General features: G+C 46.1%; 2 protein-coding genes across 11 annotated transcripts in view; one reads left to right on the forward strand and one right to left on the reverse strand.

The window, feature by feature from the left end:
• Nucleotides 1-519: 519 nt before the first annotated feature.
• Nucleotides 520-14,741, reverse strand: HARBI1 (harbinger transposase derived 1). Of its 3 annotated transcripts, none has more exons than XM_010371072.2 (3): nucleotides 14,598-14,741; nucleotides 13,057-13,870; nucleotides 520-1,109 (listed from the first exon to the last, which is right to left on the reverse strand). In XM_010371072.2, the coding sequence occupies exons 2-3, from the start codon at nucleotides 13,724-13,726 to the stop codon at nucleotides 730-732; spliced, it is 1,050 nt and encodes a 349-aa protein (XP_010369374.1). In that variant the 5' UTR covers nucleotides 13,727-13,870; nucleotides 14,598-14,741; the 3' UTR covers nucleotides 520-729. The 3 variants fall into 3 exon arrangements, with proteins under 3 accessions (XP_010369374.1, XP_030774307.1, XP_030774308.1); XM_030918447.1 differs by having other exon boundaries at nucleotides 14,640-14,708; XM_030918448.1 differs by lacking the exon at nucleotides 14,598-14,741 and adding an exon at nucleotides 13,992-14,152.
• A 189-nt stretch (nucleotides 14,742-14,930) lies between these two features.
• The window catches only part of ATG13 (autophagy related 13), a 62,184-nt gene continuing 56,617 nt past the window's right edge, over nucleotides 14,931-20,497 (forward strand). For 4 of the 8 annotated variants that reach the window (XR_748814.2, XR_748813.1, XM_010371073.2 and 1 more), the window contains exon 1: nucleotides 14,985-15,359. The gene's annotated coding sequence lies outside the window, so the exon portion shown is untranslated. Of the gene's footprint in view, nucleotides 15,360-15,730; nucleotides 15,846-20,497 lie in introns of all 8 variants that reach the window. The other 4 variants (XM_030918449.1, XM_030918451.1, XM_030918450.1 and 1 more) reach the window with 3 other exon arrangements.

Raw genomic sequence — 20,497 nt, forward strand, 5'->3', positions numbered from 1 at the left:
TCTGCAGATAATTGAAACCAAAAAAGTGTTTTGACTATATGCTGTTTTCCCCTTTACTATGACTTTTTTTTTTTTTTCGAGAAAGAGTCTTGCTCTGCCACTCAGGCTGGAGTGCAGTGGCACGATCTCAGCTCACTGCAACCTCCGACTCCTGGATTCTCCTGCCTCAGCATCCTGAGTAGCTGGGATTTCAGGTGTGTACCACCACGGCCGGCTAATTTTCTTTTTTGGAGACAGAGTTTCGCTCTTGTTGCCCAGGCTGAGCGCAATGGCACGATCTTGGCTCCCCGCAACCTCTGCCTCCCAGGTTCGAGCGATTATCCTGCCTCAGCCTCCCGAACAGCTGGGATTACAGGCACCTGCCACTTTTTAGTAGCGACAGGGTCTCACCATGTTGGCCAGGCTGGTCTTGAACTCCTGACCTTTACTATGACTTCGTAGGCACAATCATAAATGTTTGCAACCACTGAGCTTTCAAATTAGTGGTACTCAACCTGGAGTTCACTGGACAGTAGGTAACCGCTGTCTTGGTTTCGGTTTAATGCATTTGCAAATGAATCAAGATATTCCGGCATAGCCCCAACCTTACCAAAACACACAGATTAAATGTCAGTTTATGACAAGTATCTGAATACTCAGTCATGCTAGATGATGGAACTGTGTAGAAGGTGATGAGGAAGAAAGTGTGTTACAACTCCTGGGAAGTCTCCCTCCTCTCCACCTTCTACATTAGCTAAAATGAGTGAGCATTAACTCCTGACGAATACGGTCAGCCTCTAAGTCCAGGGACTCCATGTGCTCATACTCTTCTTCAGGGGGCTGTTCCATGGGTCCTGTCATCGGAGAGGACCAAACATCCATCCCATGCTCCAGGGAGATGTTGTGGAGAACACAACAGGCCAAGATGATGTGGCTGGATTTCTCTGGTGAGTACTGCAGCGCCCCCTTGGATCCATCCAGGCAGCGGAATCGGGAGCAGAGGGTTCGGAAAGTCTTCTCAATCACACTGTGAGTTGCAGAATGGGCCATATTATAGCGATATTCTGCTGGAGTTTCAGGAATGTGAAGTGGGGTCATGAGCCAGGTTTGAAGAAAGAAGGAACTGTCACCTGTGGGGAAGGCCCAAATAAATCATAAGTGACTATAAGTGGAATACAACAGGAAGCGAAATGCAGAAAACATATACTGACAATGGACAAGAAAATACAACAGCCTCTGGTGCCAAAGCACACTAGAAAAATCAAGCAGAAAAAAGAAATCATGCCAATGCCAGGAGCAGAAAGACACGAGTTCTGGCTGAGAATATTGTTGGTAAAAATTGACAGAGAAAAACGCTGGCACCTAAAGGAAGCCAAATATGAAAGAATGTAAAAAGGAGGTGAAGGCACTGGAGGAAATAAAATTCCTGCATTTGGACGGGCGCGGTGACTCATGCCTGTAATCCCAGCACTTTGGGAGGCTGAGGCGGGTAGATCACCACCTGAGGTCAGGAGTTCAAGACCAGCCTGACCAACATGGGAGGCGGAGGTTGCAGTGAGCCAAAATCACGCCATTGTACTCCAATCCGGGCGACAAGCGCGAAACTCCATCTCAAATAAAATAAAATTCCTGCATTTTCCTAATATTGTTATTTAATAAAAGGCTTAATGAAACCAAATAAAATCAAATAGCATGCCAATCTTCAAAATCTCTAAAGAGCAAGAATGAAAGAGGAAAAAAGACAATTCAGCCGAGAGATCCCAAACACTTGTGAGGGAAAGTCTTAACTTTACCCTCAAAATTTCAAGTCTAAAAGCACTACCAAGGGATTTCAGGGGATTTCATGGACTATAGTAATTTATTCTCCCAGCGCTGAGAAGAATAAGATAAAAGTCCGAGCACTTATGGCAGAGATCAGAACTCAGGTGTTCTGCCTTCCTATATATCACAATTACTAGAACCATGCCTTTGTAAGAGGATTTCACATGAACAAAGAGAGCATACATATAATCATGCAAATAGTAATGGTGATAAGCAAATGAATTCAGAAGTCAATTAAAAAAATACACACGGCCGGGCGCGGTGGCTCAAGCCTGTAATCCCAGCACTTTGGGAGGCCGAGACGGGCAGATCACGAGGTCAGGAGATCGAGACCATCCTGGCTAACACGGTGAAACCCTGTCCCTACTAAAAAATACAAAAAAACTAGCCGGGCGAGGTGGCGGGCGCCTGTAGTCCCAGCTACTCGGGAGGCTGAGGCAGGAGAATGTCATGAACCCGGGAGGCGGAGCTTGCAGTGAGCTGAGATCCGGCCACTGCACTCCAGCCCGGGCGACAGAGCAAGACTCCGTCTCAAAAAAAAAAAAAAAAAAAAAAAAATACACACAAGGCATTCTCCTTAAGTGACTTCTTTATCAAATGATCCCAGAAACAACAACAACAAAAAACTGGGGTGCAATGTCCTGATACAACAGCACAATGTTAATATAATGTTTTCTTGTCCTGACTCACTGTCACTACATCTGGCAGATGAGATGTCCCACACAGAGGCAAAACCTCTTAGAAATTTGAGAGACAAATAGCCCCTGGAGTACCAGTTTGCATACCACTGTATTCCAGCCCCACCGTCAATTTCAGTAAATCGTTCTGGACTGTTCAGACAGTGGTAGGCACTGTTCCCAACATACAGGGCTCATTTCTTTTAGGTGCTTACATTAATTTTTTTAGAGACAGAGTTTTGCTCTGTCACCCAGGCAGGAATGCAGTGGAGTGATAACAGTTCACTGCAGCCTCAACCTTCCAGCCTCCTACCTCAGCCTTCCGAATATCTGGGACCACGGGCATGTGCCACCACGCCTGGCAAATTTTTTTAATGTTTTCTAAAGAGGAGGTCTCATGATGTCACCTAGGCTGGTCTCTAAGTCCTGTGCCCAAGCAATCCACCCACCTCGACCTCGCAAAGCCCTGGGATTACGGCGCCTAGCAGGAGCTTACATTTCTAAGAAATGGATTAACTGTAAATATCTAAGAAGTCTCACAGAATTTTCAAATTTACTGTTTAGCTGACTTTTCCCCTCCCAGATATAACTTTTTATTTTTATTTTTTTTTAGACAGAATCTGCTCTGTTGCCCAGGCTGGAGTACAGTGGTGCAATCTCAGCTCACTACCACCTCTGCCTCCCAGGTTTAAGCAATTCTCCTGCCTCAGCCTCCTGAGTAGCTGGTACTACAGGCACATGTCACCACGTCCGGCTAATTTTTTGTGTTTTTAGTAGAGACAGGGTTTCACCATTTTGGCCAGGCTGGTCTCGATCTCCTGACCTCGTGATCTGCCCGCCTCGGCCTCCCAAAGTGCTAGGATTCCAGGCGTGAGCTACTGCGCCTAGCCTTTTTTTTTTTTTTTTTTTTTTGAGACAGAGTCTCACTCTGTTGCCCAGGCTGGAGTGCAGTGGCATGATCTCAGCTCACTGCAACCTCCACCTCCCAGGTTCAAATAATTCTCCTGCCTCAGCTTCCCGAGTAGCTGGGATTACAGGCACCTGTACCATGCCCGGCTAATTTTTATATTTTTAGTAGAGACGGGGTTTCACTATGCAGGCCAGGCTGGTCTCAAACTCCTGACCTCAGGCGATCCACCCCCTTCGGCTTCCCAAAGTGCTGGGATTACAGGCATGAGACACTACACCCGGCCATAACCTTTTTTTTCATTGAACATAACCCTACTAAATAATGAATTTAAGAAACTGATGCTATAAATAATAATGAAAAATAATATCTGTGACTCATTGAATGCCTACTGTGTAGCATGTACTGTGCTGGTACTTTTTTTTTTTTTAACTTTCTTGTCTTTTTCTTTTCTTTTTTTTGAGACGGAGTCTCACTCTGTCGCCCAGGCTGCAGTGCAGTGGCACAATGTCGGCTCACTGCAATCTCTGACTCCCAGGTTCAAGCAATTCTCCTGCCTCAGCCTCCCGAGCAGCTGGGACTACAGGCACGTGCCACTGTGACTGGCTAATTTTGGTATTTTTAGTAGAGATGGGGGGGGGGGGGGTTCACCATGTTGGCCAGGCCGGTCTCGAACTCCCAACCTCAGATGATCCGCTCCCTTCAGCCTCCCAAAGTGCTGGGATTACAATCGTGAGCCACCATACCCTGGCCTAACTTTATTTTCAATATTTATTTAGTTTAGTTTAGTTTTATATTTTTGAGACAGAGTCTCACTCTGTCACCCACACTGAAGTGCAGTGGTATGATCATAGCTCACTGCAACCTCAAATTCCTAAGCTCAAGCAATCTTCCCAACACAGCCTCCTGAGTAGCTGGGATTACAGGCGCATGCCACAACACCCAGCTAATTTTTAAACTTTTTGTAGAGACAGGGTCTTGTTATGTTGCTAGGCTGATCCTGAACTCCTGGCCTCAAGCATTCCTCCCGCTTCAGGAGAACTCCCACCCGCTTCACCTCCCAAGGTGCTGAGATTACAGGCATGACCACCACGCTCAGCTGGTACTCTTTAAAGATTATCAGGCTGGGCATGGTGGCTCATGCCCATAATTCCAGCACTTTGGGAGGCTAAGGCAGGCGGATAACCTGAGGTCAGGAGTTTGAGACCAGTCTGGTCAACACAGCAAAACCCCATCTCTACTAAAAATACAAAAGTCAGCCAGGCATGGTGGTGCATGCCTGTAGCCCTAGCTACTTGGGAGGCTGAGGTAGAACTGCTTGAACCTGGGAGGTGGAGGCTGCAGTGAGCCAAGATCACACCACTGCACTCCAGCCTAGGCGACAGGGTGAGACTGTCTCAAAAAAAAAAAAAAAAAAAAAAAAAAAAAAGATTATCTCTTATTATGCAATCCCAACTCTGCTAGGTTAGATATTGAACTCATTTTTCAAATGAGAAGATCAAAGTATATGTCTGTCATCCTTTGATATGTCAGGCAAAGGAAAGACCTAGTCACTAAATGCTAATTTCAGACTCCAAATACTAAAACAAGAGCATAATAAAACAAGAGTATAATGCTGTAAAGGAGAATAAAGCAAGTATATAAGATGAATACTGAAACCTGGAGATGCTAAATGATACTTGTTAAAGTTTCTCTAGGAAATGGTATGAGTCTTAAATGGAGGAGATACACAGGAAAAGCTAAAGGAGACCTTTTGTAAAATTGCTCTACCTCACTAAATGGTTATAAACCAAGGACCACTGGAAAACAGACACTCAAGAGGGGATTAGGATCAGAAGTGCTAAACAGATTGCAATTGCTTATATGATCAGTCATCCACAAGACATTCTGGCAGATCTTACCCAAAGCTGCTTAATAGGACTAGGCCAAGAGCTAAAGAAATAAGAACTGAGGCTGAATTGTTTGCAGGAATAGGTATATTTAGAAGGGAATTTAGATAATGCATTCTGAAAGGACAGATGAGAATGAGGACAGGAATGGATAATATTGTAGGAAAAATAATGCTAAAAAAAAAAAAAAGGCTGGAGGATCACAGCTAGTTCTAGGTTTGAGAAATCTAGAACTGTTCCTCAAACCTAAGGGTTGTTTCTTAAAATACAATTAGGTGGCCGGGTGCAGGGCTTCGCACCTGTAATCCCAGCACTTTGGGAGGCCGTGGTGGGTGGATCACCTGAGGTCAGGAGTTTGAGACCAGCCTGACCAACATGGTGAAGCCCCATCTCTCCTAAAACACAAAAATTAGCCGGGCGTGGTGGCGGGCACCTGTAATCTCAGCTACTCAGGAGGCTGAGGCAGGAGAATTGCTTGAATCCAGGAGGCAGAGGTTGCAGTAAGCCGAGATCGCTCCGTTGCACCCGCAGCCTGGGCAACAAGAGCGAAACTCCGTCTCAAAAAAAAACGACGACGACAAAAATACATTAGCCATCTATTCTCTCTTTCGTTAACATCATCATTCCTTATAATCCTGCCAATCTTCCCATAATTACTCCCATTGTCCACACAACCTCTAGAGACCAGCGTTTTCCAAATCTGTCTATTCATATGAATTATTCAAGGTCTCTCTCTGTTGCCCAGACTGGAGTGCAATGGCACGATCATATCTCACTGCAGTTTTGAACTTCTGGGCTCAAGTGATCCTCCCAAGTCAGCCTCCTAAGTAAGCTGGGACTATAGGCACACGCCACCATGCCTGGCAATTTAAAAAAAAAATTTTTTTTTGAGCCCAGGCTGGAGTACAGTCGTAGAATCTCGGTTCACTGCAACCTCCGCCTCCCGGGTTCAAGCAATTCTCCTGCCTCAGCTGCCCAAGTAGCTGGGATTACAGGCGTGCACCACCTTGCCCAGCTAATTTTGTATTTTTAGTAGAGACATGGTTTCACCATGTTGGCCAGGCTGGTCTTGAACTCCCAACCTCAGGTGACCTGCCTGCCTCTGCCTCCCAAAGTGCTAGGATTACAGGCTTGAGCCACCCCGCCTGATAATTTTTTTTTTTTTTTTCCGAGACAAAGTTTCACTGTTGTCCCCCAAGCTGGAGTGCAATGGCGTGATCTCAGCTCACTGCAACCTCCGCCTCCCAGGTTCAAGCGATTCTCCTGCCTCAGCCTCCCAAGTAGCTGGGATTATAGGCGCGTGCCACCAAACCTGGCTAATTTTTGTATATTTAGTAGAGATGGGATTTCACCATCTTGGCCAGGCTGGTCTCAAACTTCTGACCTCAGGTGATCCGCCTGCCTCAGCCTCCAAAATTGCTGGGATTTAGCACCTGGCTAAAATTAGCACCAGGCTAATTTTCCTATTTTTAGTAGAGATGGGGTTTCACCATCTTGGCCAGGCTTATCTTGAACTCCTGACCTCATTATCCACCTGCCTCGGCCTCCCAAAGTGCTGGGATCACAGGTGTGAGCCACCTTTTTTTTTTTTTTTAAGATGGAGTCTCACTGGGTCATCCAGACTGGAATGCAGAGGCACGATTTCCGCTCACTGCAACCTCCATCTACCAGGATCAAGTAATTCTCCTGCATCAGCCTCCTGAGTAGCTGGAATCACAGGCTCATGCCACCACGCCCGGCTAATTTTTGTATATTTAGTAGAGACGGGCTTTCACCATGTTGACCAGCTGGTCAAGGAGTCCTGACCTCAAGTGATCCACCCACCTTGGCCTCCCAAAATGCTGGGATTACAGGCATGAGCCACCACGCCCAGCCTAAGGAAATCAGTTTCTACATCTTCAACTTCCACAGGTATATTCGAAGCTTTCTTAGTGCCTCATACCAAAACTAGCTTTAATAAACACTTGCTGACCAGACACAGTGGCTCATACCTGTAATCCCAGCACTTTGGGAGGCTGAGGTGGACCAGCTGAGCTCAGGAGTTTGAGACCTGCCTGGTCAACACAGTGAGACCCGGACTCTTACTTTTTTGAGAGTAAGTCTCACTCATTGCCCAGGCTACAGTGCCATGGTGCAATCTCGGCTCACTGCAACCTCCACCTCCCGGGTTCAAGCGATTCTCCTGCCTCAGCCTCCTGAGTAGCTAGGATTACAGGTGCCCACCACCATGCCTGGGTAATTTTTGTATTTTTGGTAGAGACAGGGTTTCACCATGTTGGCCAGGCTGGTCTCAAACTCCTGACCTCAGGTGATCCGCCTGCTTTGGCCTCCCAAAGTGCTGGGATTACAGGCATGACCCACAGTGCCCAGCCAAAAAATTTTAAAAAAATTAGTCAGGCATGATGGCAAGCACCTATGCTCCCAACTACTTGGTAGACTGATGTGGGAGGATCAACTGAGCCCAGGAGGTCAAGGCTTCAATGAGTTGTGATCATGCCAGTGCACTCCAGCATGGGTGACAGAGTGAGACCCTGTCTCAAAAATGTATGTGTATATATATAATATAATAAACAGGCCGGGTGCGGTGGCTCACGCCTGTAATCCCAGCACTTTGCGAGGCCGAGGCAGGTGGATCATGAGGTCAGGAGATCCAGACCATCCTGGCTAACACGGTGAAACCCCATTTCTACTAAAAATACAAAAAATTAGCTGGGTGTGGTGGCGGGCACCTGTAGTCCCAGTTACTCGGGAGGCTGAGGGAGGAGAATGGTGTGAACCCGGGAGGCGGAGCTTGCAGTGAGCCGAGCTCACGCCACTGCACTCCAGCCTCCGTGACAGAGCGAGACTCCATCTCAAAAAAATATAAAAAATAAACATTTGTTAAATGTTGCTACAGTATCCTTTTTTCCCACTCCTACTCTTTCTGTAGAGAGGGGAATCAGCAGTTATTTATCAGAATTTTTACTAATTTTCAATTATGTACTATAAGCAATGTAAAAAACTACTTTAAAGCCATAATTCCGCTGGGCACGGTGGCTCAAGCCTGTAATCCCAGCGCTTTGGGAGGCCGAGACGGGCGGATCACGAGGTCAGGAGATCAAGACCATCCTGGCTAACATGGTGAAACCCCGTCTCTACTAAAAATACAAAAAACTAGCCGGGCGACCTGGCGGGCGCCTGTAGTCCCAGCTACTCGGGAGGCTGAGGCAGGAGAATGGCGTGAACCCGGGAGGCGGAGCTTGCAGTGAGCTGAGATCCGGCCACTGCACTCCAGCCTGGGCGACACAGCGAGACTCCGTCTCAAAAAAAAAAAAAAAAAAAAAAAAAAAAAAAAAAAAAAAAAAAGCCATAATTCCAACTGAATCTTGGATCCCAAGGTGGGAAGAAAAAGAAAATCACTACCTCCTACATGATCTTGAAGTCCTTACAAGGAATATTTGCCAAATCGAGTAATTCGTACTATGATCTCATTTAAACACTGAAACACAAGGGATTTAAATGTTATGTGCCTCAGTCTCTTCTTTTGTAAAAATGTTAATATTATTATTTAACTCTTAAAGAGTTTTTATAAGCATTAAGTGATATAATTGATGCAAAATGCTTACAATATTGCCTGTCAAATTCTAAGGGCTAAGTTTTAGCTGGCTTAATAGTTAGGGAACTGGGCAGGGTGCAGTAGCTCATGCCTGTAATTCCAGCAATTTGGGAGTACAAGGTGGGCTAACTGCTTGAGCCTAGGGGTTCGAGACCAGCCTGGGCAGCATGACAAAACATCAAATTTACCAAAAATACAAAAATTAGCCCAGCATGGTGGTATGCATCTGTAGTCCCAGCTACTCAGTAGGCTGAGGTAGGAGGATAAATTGAGTCCAGGAGGTCAAGGCTGCAGTGAGTCATAATCACACCACTGCACTCCAGCCTGGGTGACAGAGTGAGACCCTGTCACCAAAAAAAAAAAAAATTGGGGGGAACCAAAGTGAAAAGATTAATAAGAAATCAGCTTGGAACCCAAGTAGCCCCACAGCTATAGAAGAAACGGCCAGATGAGACAACTGCAAAATAGACTTTCCCACACTTCTTGGTGTGAGTTGTCTGAAATAAAATTTGAAAGCTCAAAATAGGCAAAAGGTATGTTTAAGATAAAGGTCCAGTAGAGTAGCAAGAAGGTGGCACACTAAAAATGGTATGGAGAAGCAAAAATCAAGAAATTCACTAAGCTCCAAGATACTACACGTGGTACCCTGGCAGCTCTACACCCATCAGTGTCGTCTTCGCCCACTTGGAACATGGGAGGTTTCTCTATAAAGTGCTAGTAAATATGTTAAAGAGAAATATTTCTTGAGCATCAACTCATAGTAAGCACTGTGCTATGAGCATGTGCAGTGTAGATATGATTAGTGGTTGTGATTAGTTGGGTGTGGTGGTGTATGTCTGTGATACCAGCTACTGGTACTATGAGCCTGGGCTGAGGCCAGAGGATTGCTTGAGGCCAGGAGTTCGAGACTAGCCTAGGCAACATAACAAGACCCAATCTCAAAAAAACAAAAGTTAGAGAAGTCTTCCAATCCTTCACATAGCTTTCATCTCTCATATGTTGTATACAAGATAACCCTTGTCCTGATGCTCATATAAAAGTAGCACATAAAAAAAAAAACCCAAAAAACAAAAAACTAAGCTGCTGGGTTCAAGGGTTTTATCACTACTAACTAACTGCACTCCTCAAAGCTATACAGTCACCTTGGTTCACACTGCTTACTGTTGAATACATTCTTGTCCTACTCATAACAGTAAGCCAGTCTTTCCAATGGAACTTGGGCAGGTCTGTGAAGTAAGTTGATACCATAAGAATCGTGTACATGCATTGTCTACTATCATTTTTATGCAGATATCACAGTGACAATAACGCAAAAATAATTTCTTTTTTTTTTTTTAAATGGAGTTTCGTTCTTGTTGCCCAGGTTGGAGTGCAATGGTATGATCTTGGCTCACTGTAACCTCTGCCTCCCGGGTTCCAGCAATTCGCCTGCCTCAGCCTCCCAAGTAGCTGAGATTATAGACCCCTGCCACCACGCCCAGCTAATTTTTTGTATTTTTAGTAGAGAAGGGGTTTCACACCATTTTGGCCAGGCTGGTCTTGAACTCCTGACATCAGGTGATCCGCCTGCCTCGGCCTCCGAAAGTGCTGGGATTACAGGCATGAGCCACTGACCTGGCCTTTTTTTTTTTTTTGAGATGGAGTCTTGGTCCACCGCCCAGGCTGGAGTGCAGTGGTGTGATCTCAGCTCACTGCAACCTCCGCCTCCTGGGCTCAAGCAATTCTCCTGCCTCAGCCTCCCAAGTAGCTGGGACTACAAGTATGCGCCACCATGCCCGGCTAAATTTTGTGTTTTTAGTAGAGAAGGGGTTTGAACACGTTGGCCAGGCTGGTTTTGAACTCCAACTCTTGACCTCAGGTGATCCACCGCCTTGGTCTCCCAAAGTGCTGGGATTACAGGCATAAGCCATCATGCCCAGCCACATTTGTGTATCTGTACAATACTTTATAGGGAACTCTCATATATATTACCTAATCCTCACAATAGATATTACTGTGGTTGGTGTCAGATTAATCATTTTACGGACAATTAACAGAGCCAGATAAGACTCAATTGTATGGATGTACAATACTTAAACAATTCTGGACAATCCTGATAAGTATGTTGGCTTTTTTTTTTTTTTTTTTGAGACGGAGTCTCGCTCTGTTGCCTAGGCTGGAGTGCAGTGGCATGATCTCGGCTCACTGCAACCTCCACCTCCCAGGTTCAAGCAATTCTCCTACCTCAGCCTCCTGAGCAGCTGGGATTACAGAGGCGTGCCACCATGCCCTGGTAACTTTTGTATTTTTAGTAGAGGAGGGGTTTCACTATGTTGGCCAAGCTGGTCTTGAACGCCTGACCTCAGGTGATACGCCCTCCATGGCCTCCCACAGTGTGGGGATTATAGGCGTGAGCCATCGTGTCCAGCAGTATTTTGGCTTTATTTCAGAGGATTGTTTTATTTATTTGTTTACTTATTTATATTATTATTACTTTTCTGAAAGACACTCTCACTTTGTTGCCCAGGCTGATCTCGAGCTCCTGGATTCAAGTGACCCTCTCACCTTGACTTCCCAAAGTGCTGAGATTACGGGCAGGAGCCACCGCACCCAGACAGGATTGTTTTTATAAGGTTGTTTTTGTTGCTGCAGCTATTGTTTCCAATAAAAATTCTTGTATGCAATTTTGTTTTGCATATGTATAAATCTATAGCTGTAAGATAAATTCTTAGGAGTAGAAGAGCTGGGTGAAATAACATAAAATACATTTGTTAATATATATGTATTTTTGGCTGGGCACAGTGGCTTACGCCTGTAATCCCAGCACTTTGGGAGGCTGAGATGGCCAGATTACCTGAGGTTGGGAGTTAGAGACTAGCCTGACCAACATGGTGAAACCCCATCTCTACCAAAAATACAAAATTAGCTGGGCGTGGTGGTGCATGCCTGTAATCCCAGCTACTCAGGAGGCTGAGGCAGGAGAATTGCTTGAACCTAGGAGGCGGAGGTTGCGGTGAGCCGAGATCGCGTCATTGCACTCCAGCCTGGGCAACAAGAGCAAAACTCTGTCTCAAAAAATAATAATAATAATAATATTTTTTACTTTGGGTGTGGTGGCTCACAGTCACATTCCCAGAGCTTTGAGAGGCCGAAATGGGAGGATAGCTTGAGGCCAGGAGCTCAAGACTAGTCTGGTCAACATAGTGAGACTCTGCCTCCATACAAAATAAAAAAATTAAAATAAAATAAGAAAAAAATGTTTAATTGTTTTGGAGACAGCATCTTGCTATCTTGCTCAGGCTGGTCTCAAGGTCCAGGCTCAAGTGATCCTCTTGCCTTAGCCTCCCCGGCAGTTGGAATTACAATTACCAGTTGTACTAGTTCGTGCCACTGTGCTGGCTCTAATAGTATGCTTTAAAGTTTTAATAATGTCTATTAAATGTTGATTTTTAAAAAATTAAGGCTAAGAAAATTCTCACCTGAGGTCTCATAAAAAAGTGACAGGACTGAGATTCAGCTCTACAGACTCCCATATCTCATTCTACTCCACTACATAATTTTTCTTTTTATTTTTTTTTGAGATGGGGTTTCGCTCTTGTTGCCCAAGCTGGAGCGCACTGGCGCGATCTCGGCTCACTGCAACCTCTGCCTCCTGGGTTCAAGCGATTCTCCTGCCTCAGCCTCCAGAGTAGTTGGGATTGCAGGCATGCGCCACCACGGCCAGTTAATTTTGTATTTTTAGTATAGACAGGGTTTCTCCATGTTGGTCAGGCTGGTCTTGAACTCCCAACCTCAGGTGATCTGCCTACCTCGGCCTCCCAAACTGCTGGGATTACAGGCATGAGCTACCCGCTCAGCCACTTTTCTTTTTTTTTTTGAGATGCACTTTTTGCTCTGTTGCCCAGGCGGGGGTGCAATGGTGCCATCTCGGCTCACTGCAACCTCTGCATCCTGGGTTCAGGCGATTGTCCCGCCTCAGCCTCCCAAGGAGCTAGGACTAAAGGCGCCTGCCACCATGCTCAGACAATTTTGTATTTTCAGTAGAGACGAAGTTTCACCATGTTGGCCAGGCTGCTTTCCAACTCTTGACCTCAGGTGATACACCACCTCAGCCTCCCAAAGTGCTGGGGCTGTGTGAACTACTGCCCCCGGCCTACATAACTTTTCTATGCCTCCAAACAAAATGAAAATTCACACTTGCAAACTTACCCAGAAGCCAGCTATCTTTGTGCATACCAGCTTCAAATTGACTACTGAGGGAAGACTGCTGCAGCACGGCACAGTCCTGTAGGCTGCCTGGCCAGTTTGTCTCCACGGTCATTAGTGCCCCTCTAATGTCACATACCATCAGGCAGTTTAAAGAATGCAGGCCTTTTCGGTTCACATAGGAGAGGTCTTCAGCATTTGGTGCCTTGATGGCCACATGGATACAGTCAACTATCCCCATCACCCCTGGCATCCCTGCCAACCCATAGAATTCATCCTTCAGAGCCTGTATGGAGGCTTCATCAGCTGGAAAGCGAATGAACTGTGAGGCCCTTTCCACAAGTGCTTCGGTGACATTGGCAACACAACGACTCATAGACGCCTGACTGATTCCAATGGCATCTCCCATCCGAGTCTGGAAGGAACCTGAGGTATAAAAACCCAATGCTGCAAGGATCTGTGTCTCTGGGCTAATAGCCCTGGATCGCTGAGTAGGCCTAGAAAGATTCGCCCCCAAGAGCTCCACCAAGTAATAAATGAACTGTCGCGGAAACCCATACATGGACATCAAGTATTCATCAGACACATCATCCAGCTTAAAACGGTCCAATGTCCGGTGACCACGGCCATACAGCAAGAGGTCACAGTCAAGCACTGTTATTGGTATAGCCATGGTAAATGTGAAAGTTGTCTCTCTTCTCTGCTTTTTCTGAACTGTTTCCAATGAAGATGTTGGTGCAAGAAGGTATTTTTAAGAAAGTATCAGAATCCAACAGCTAACCACAATTAAATGGCTCTGCCATTTATAATCTTCTCTCTGTAAATGTTAAAAGAAAAAACATTAGAAACCTATCAAAGACTTTAAAGTGACTCAAAGGCTGGAGCAGCTCCTTTTCTGCAAATTTCCATTTTGTTGAGGCAAAACGTACTGTACTTACAACTCTGGATTTTTCTCCACTAACTCATGGCTGCACGACAGGCTTGCTCTGATTGAAGGATAATGGGAATTTAACCTTTGTGGCTCATTTAATGCCTGGCATTTCAATTGAGAACACCAAAAGAATGGAGGTGATGACAATTATTCACAAGGTAAAAGAGGTCAGCTCCTAACTATATAGGCCAAGAAGCAGCTGGCATATGTCATAACCACCTTGGGTAAGAATTGGTCACGGGTTTCATTATCCAAAAACTTCTGGTTCTACCTGATAAGTACAGGACAAATGCTGGGGTGCTCAAACCAGTCTAACAAGAAAAGAAGGGGCAAAAAAAAAAAAAAAAAACCAACAACAAGGTCCACAACCCAGCCTTATGGACGTACACTGTGTGCTGTAACAAAAGGCTTTTCCCTCACTCCAAGAACTCCAAATCGTGAAGCTGAGGGCCAGGAAGTAGGGAAGACCAGACACATTGGAAGTCGGGAGCTAAAAAGAGGCTGGCCGAACCAGGTTTGGGAGGCGACTCCGCCACTTTTAAAGGGCACCCTAAAAACGGATGTCAAAGTCTGATTGCGCCGGCCACTCAGTTAGCCCAGGCCCGTCACCCACCTCTCCGCGGCTGCCAGGTTAACAGCCACACTCCCCACCCACCTAGCCGGGTTGGACCCTCCTCCGGAACCGGCTACTGCACACAGGCCGCCACGGCGCGCAAAAGCGGCACCGCCCCTTCCGCGTCAGGGCCCGCCCCACGCCGCGTCCTCACTGCCGCTGCCACCGCGACCTGCGGTTCGTCCCCGCATATTCCACACATCACCCGAACGGTCTCTCTCTCTCAAACACCTCCCTTCCGTCTTTATTTTATCTTGAGTCGCTTAGAAAGATTAGAGAACAAAGCTTACGTGGAAAGAAAATCAACTTTCATGGAGATTTTGAGGACTAAAAGAATAAATAGGGCATCCTTACTGTAGCGAAAGTGCGACTAAGGTTAGGCATCTGGATTTCCCCCATAGCCCTCTTCCACCCCCCCGCCCCCGGCCATTACCGAAGCGGATGAAAACAAACACTAACGATGGCGGCGCCGGAGAGCGACCGGCTGCTGGGCTTAAGGCAGGAGTGACCGCTTACCCAGTGAGGGAAGCACTGAAGAGCGCCAGTTGACGTGGGTGCGACAACTCGCGGAGTCCTAAGAGCAAAACGTCTGGGGCCTGCGAGCCAGGACGCTTCTGAAGCCTTAGGTGTCTATCGGCGACGTGTACGGTCACTGCAGCTCCGGAGCGCGGAACCCTCAGCCAGGAGGCGCGGCTGGCCGGTCCCAGGTCCCGGCCTCCGTAATGAGAGCCCGGAGCCACACTTTGTGCCGCAGCTTCGCAGGTACTAACTTTTGGGGGTGATACCCCGAGATCTCTCAGCGCCCCCGGGTGGGAGGCTATGGATCTGCGTCCCCTTGGCTGCTGCTTCGTGGAAGTCGAAGGAGATTAGCCACGGTTCAATCCCCTGGGCCTTTGAGTTTTCTGTGGGAAATTGGGTTGGTCTAGGCCCCGTTGGCCCCTGCTTGTTGGACAGAGAATCCACTCCACCCCTAGAGGTTTCCTCTCTACTTTTTCTGCTCTTTGGGTTAGGTCGTCAGGCGTTTTGGAGGTAATTTGGGGGGCCATAACTCCGAGGTTGGGTGCCAGTATGAGTGAGGTAGAGTTTCATTAAATCAAGATTTGTTGAGTGCCAAATATGTACTCCGTGTGTAGGTGAGGGTGACTGTTGACTAGTGAAAAAAGGGACCCAAGGTTCACGACTGTCTTCTTACTGTCGGTGGAACGACCTGTGGAAACCTGCATCCATTCTCATTAAATAAATCTCTGGGTAAGTGGCTAACCACCTTCTTGAGCTCATCACTAATTCATCTCAGTTTTCACTTTTCCAGTGAGTTCCCAGTTAGCTTGATCAATTCAGCGTAGCGTTTCACTTTTAGTATTTCTTTGTTCTCTCACCACCCCACAGCCCAAAAGAAAAAAGAGATTTAAAAAAATTGCCTATTTTCTCATTACACACTTAGTTTAAAACTCATCTCGTAAGGTGATAGAATTTATTGGACACCTTTAGTGGGAAAGTATTATAATAAGCAACAACAGACTCTTCCTTTACACTAAATTAGCTTCCAGATTTTGTGTGTTATTTTATGACTGTTAGTCCTTTTCATGTGTGCATGTAGTGGCTCCAGCTCAGTTATAAGGTTTGTTGTTGTTGTTTTCAACTCTCCATTTATCAGCTCAGGTGAAGTCTTAATTTTTCAGATTTTAAAATTTTTACTATTAGGGATAAAGTATTGTTCTGTCACCCAAGCTGGAATACAGTGGCGCCTTTGTAGCTAACTTTAACCTCAAACTCCTAGGCTCAGGGAATCAACCCACCTCAGCCTTCCGAAGTGTTGGGATTACATACATAAACCACAGAGTCGGGCCCAGGAGCTTAATCTCAAAGGAAGTTTACCTGAACTGTAGGTGTGGAATATTCGAAAGTAACTTCCAGCATGGGATGTGGAGCTAAGTAAGATGAATTTACATAAACCATCATTTTTCCTGCATGTGTTTAGCGGAGGACAGTGCATAGAGTTGCTGGTCATTGCTTCCTATCAAATTGTGGAAACCAATAAAAACTGAAAGTATTCTATGAGAGAATAGAGGTACTATAGCTAGGAAGAATGCAAAGGAGGCTTTCCAGAGGGAATCAAACCTTTGTAAAGTTTGGGTTTAAAATCTTTAAAAGGATTTTAAGTCTCTAAAAGGATTTAAAGGTTATTTTAAATAATTAGCTGCTTTTTTTTTAATGTCCTTGGAAGGTAGATTTCTTGCCTTTTTTTTTTTTTTTTTTTTTTTTGAGATGGAGTTTCACTCTTGTTGCCCAGGCTAGAGTGCAATGCGCGATCTTGGCTCACCGCAACCTCCACCTCCCGGGTTCAAGCGATTCTCCTGCCTCAGCCTCCCGAGTAGCTGGGATTACAAGCATTGCCAGCACACCCAGATAATTTTGTATTTTTAGTAGAGATGGGGTTTTTCCATGTTAGGCTGTTATTGAACTCCCGACCTCAGGTTATCCGCCCGCCTTGGCCTCCTGAAGTGCTGAGATTACAGACATGAGCCACCACGCCCAGCCAATTTCTTGCTTTTAACTAAAGAGTAAATGCGGGCCAGTTTATTAAAAATCCTCTGAAGGGGCCAGGCAGGGTGGCTCACGCCTGTAATCCCAGCACTTTGGGAGGCTGAGGCAGGCGAATCACGAGGTCAGAAGTTCAAGACCAGCCTGGCCAACATGGTGAAACCCCCGTCTCTACTAAAAATACAAAAAATTAGCTGGACGTGGTGGTGGGCGCCTGTAATCCCAGCTGCTCGGGTGATTGAGGCAGGAGAATCGCTTGAACCCAGGAGGCGGAGGTTGCGATGAGCCCTAGGTCATGCCACTGCACTCCAACCCGGGAGACAATGCGCCTCTGTCTCAAAAAAAAAAAAAAAAAAAAAAAAAATCCTCTGAGGACCAGTATAGGTTACATAGGCAATTTGTCTGTTTTTGTTTTGTTTGCAATGGAGTTTCACTCTTGTTGCCCACGCTGGAGGACAGTGGCATGATCTCGGCACACTACAACAACCTCCGCCTCCCGAGTTCAAGCAATTCTCCTGCCTCAGCCCGAGTAACAGGGATTACAGGCACCCACCACCACGACTGGCTAATTTTTTGTATTTTTAGTAGAGATGGGGTTTCACCATGTTGGCCAGGCTGGTCTCCAACTCCTGACCTCAGGTGATCCACCCGCCTCGGCCTCCCAAAGTGCTGGGATTACAGGCATGAGCCACTGTACCAGGCCTGGCAATCTGTCTTATCCTGGTGTTTTTTTGCATGACCTTGGTCATAACAGAAGGGATGAGAATGTGAATTACCACTGCTTAGAAAAACAACTCAATTGGGCTGGGCATGGTTGTTCAAACCTGAAACCCTAGCACTTTGGGAGACTGAGGCCGGCAGATCACCTGAGGTCGGGAGTTTGAGACCAGCCTGGCCAACATGGAGACACCCTGTTTCTACTAAAAATACAAAAATACCCAGGCGTGGTGGCACGTGCCTGTAATCCTAGCTATTCAGGAGGCTGAGACAGGAGGATTGCTTGAACTGGGGAGGCAGAGGTTTCTGTGAGCCGAGATCATGCCATTGCATTCCAGCCTGGGCAACAAGAGCAAAAACTCCGTCTCGAAAGAAAAACGAATCAATTAACATGCATGGTTGACTTAACAGGGTCTCTTCAGTAAAAGTAAAGGTAAATCAAGAATTCATAGAAGTCATAACTTACAGAAACCTCCTGTGGAGCAGAAAAATAAAATGAAAAAAGTAATAACTTAGTATTGCTGTTTTGGAAAATGCCGCTTTCACTTTTGATTCATACACGTGAAAGAAATGGTAAAGAAATAGTTAAGAATCATTTTACTTTTATTTTTTTTTTTTTGAGATAGAATCTCACTCTGTCACCCAGGCTGGAGTGCAGTGGCCGGATCTCAGCTCACTGCAAGCTCCGCCTCCTGGGTTTATGCCATTCTCCTGTCTCAGCCTCCCGAGTAGCTGGGACTACAGGCGCCCACCACCACGCCTGGCTAGTTTTTTGTATTTTTTTAGTAGAGACAGGGTTTCACCGTGTTAGCCAGGATGGTCTCGATCTCCTGACCTCGTGATCCGCCCGTCTCGGCCTCCCAAAGTGCTGGGATTACAGGCTTGAGCCACTGCGCCCGGCCTCTTTTTTTTTTTTAATACAGAGTCTTGCTCTGTTGCCCAGGCTGGAGTGTAGTGGCGTAATCTCAGCTCCCTGCAACCTCTGCCTCCCAGGTTTAAGCGATTCTCCTGCCTCATCCTCCTGAGTAACTGGGGTTACAGGTGTGTACCATCACGCCCGGCTAATTTTTGTATTTTTAGTAGAGGCGGGGTTTCTCTATGTTGGTCAGGCTGGTCTCCAACTCCTGACCTAGTGATCCACCCACCTCGGCCTCCCAAAGTGCTGGAATTATAGACATGAGCCACCGCGCCCAGCCATATTTGCTTATTATTTTGAGTTGTTGATACTTTCTTTTTACATGAAGTCTGTAGTTTATAAAAGGATGAATTTGTCTACTTAAGAGTGGGGGGGAAGAGTTACGGGTGTGTACTGGCAGTAGGCTGTGGATTCAGAGCTGTGAAAGCTTCTCCCAAGCTATTCAGTCTTGTTTCTGTCTGTTTCTTGGGGTTTCAGTGTGTCTAAACTAAGTTTTAGGTTAATATCTTGGGTTTTCATTTCCTTATGCGTGTAGGTAGTTTGGTTATGGATCTTACATTTATGTGCTCTTCTGACTTGTGCTTTTAATGTTTTGAGAGCAACTTGCCCACCTCTCAACGTTGCCATGATAGATGGCAGACCTCTTTGTGGCTTCTCCAGGATTCTTTGAGCATCTGTGATCAAGGAAAGGAGCACTTGGCTTTGGGGCTTTATGCAGGGTACAGTGCTTTTACCTGCCTATAAGGTTAAGGTCATATCTCCCAACCCTATTCTTACTCTCATATGTTTGTCAAAAGGACCTGACCCTTGTCCCTTGTAGGCCTCAGTTCCCTGGCATCAGATTTCTCTTACATCTGTAGCTTTCATTGTACTCTGTATGGAATCTGGGATATCTCCCGTTTTTCTAGTTCAGCTGTGTGTCAGAACATTTTTATTGTCATTTTATCTACATCTTTATGTGTTTGTAGTGAGGGGGGGACTGACAGCATTAGTTCAGTCCACCCTGTTGATGAAAGGCTACTTAAGATTTTTTTTTTTTTTTTTTTTGGAGATGGAGTTTTGCTCTGTTGCCCAGGCTGGAGTGCAGTGAAGCAATCTCAGCTTACTGCAACCTCTGTCTCCCAGGTTCAAGCGATTCTCTTGCCTCAGCCTCCCATGGAGCTGGGATTACAGGTGCCTGCCTCCACACCTGGCTAATTTTTTGTATTTTTAGTAGAGACAGGGTTTTACCATGGTGGTCAGGCTGGTCTTGAACTTCTGTCCTCAGGTAATCCACCTGCTTCAGCCTCCCAAAGTGCTGTGATTACAGACATGAGCCACTGTACATGGCCTGCTTCAGAGATTTTTTTTTTTTTTTTTTTTTTTTTTTTTTCCAAAGTCTTGCTCTGTTGCTCAGGCTGGAGTGCAATGATGTGATCTTGGCTCACTGCAACCTCTGCCTCCTGGGTTGAGGGGATTGTCCTGCCTCAGCCTGCTGAGTAGCTGGGACTACAGGCACATTCCACCACACTCAGCTACTTTTTGTATTTTTGGTAGAGATGGGGTTTCGCCATATTGCCCAAGGTGGTCTTGAACTTCTGGACTAAAGCAATCCACCTGTCTCAGCCTCCCAAAGTGCTAGGATTACAGGCATGAGCCTCCGCGCCTGGTCTCACTCATGTTTATCATGGCTTAATGCATTAAAGTCTTTGCCACCTTCATTCTTTTTTTTAATCCAGAAACATTT

Source organism: Rhinopithecus roxellana, chromosome 15 (assembly GCF_007565055.1).
Source record: "Rhinopithecus roxellana isolate Shanxi Qingling chromosome 15, ASM756505v1, whole genome shotgun sequence".
Classification (NCBI taxonomy): Eukaryota; Metazoa; Chordata; class Mammalia; order Primates; family Cercopithecidae; genus Rhinopithecus; species Rhinopithecus roxellana.

What these genes read in the sequence shown, in the direction of transcription:
- HARBI1 (XM_010371072.2), bottom strand. Translation starts at nt 13,726, where the DNA reads ATGGCTATACCAATAACAGTGCTTGACTGTGACCTCTTGCTGTATGGC. An exon ending in CAAAGATAGCTGGCTTCTGG is followed by an intron (nt 1,110 to 13,056) that starts GTAAGTTTGCAA and finishes CCTTCCCCACAG; the next exon opens with GTGACAGTTCCTTCTTTCTT.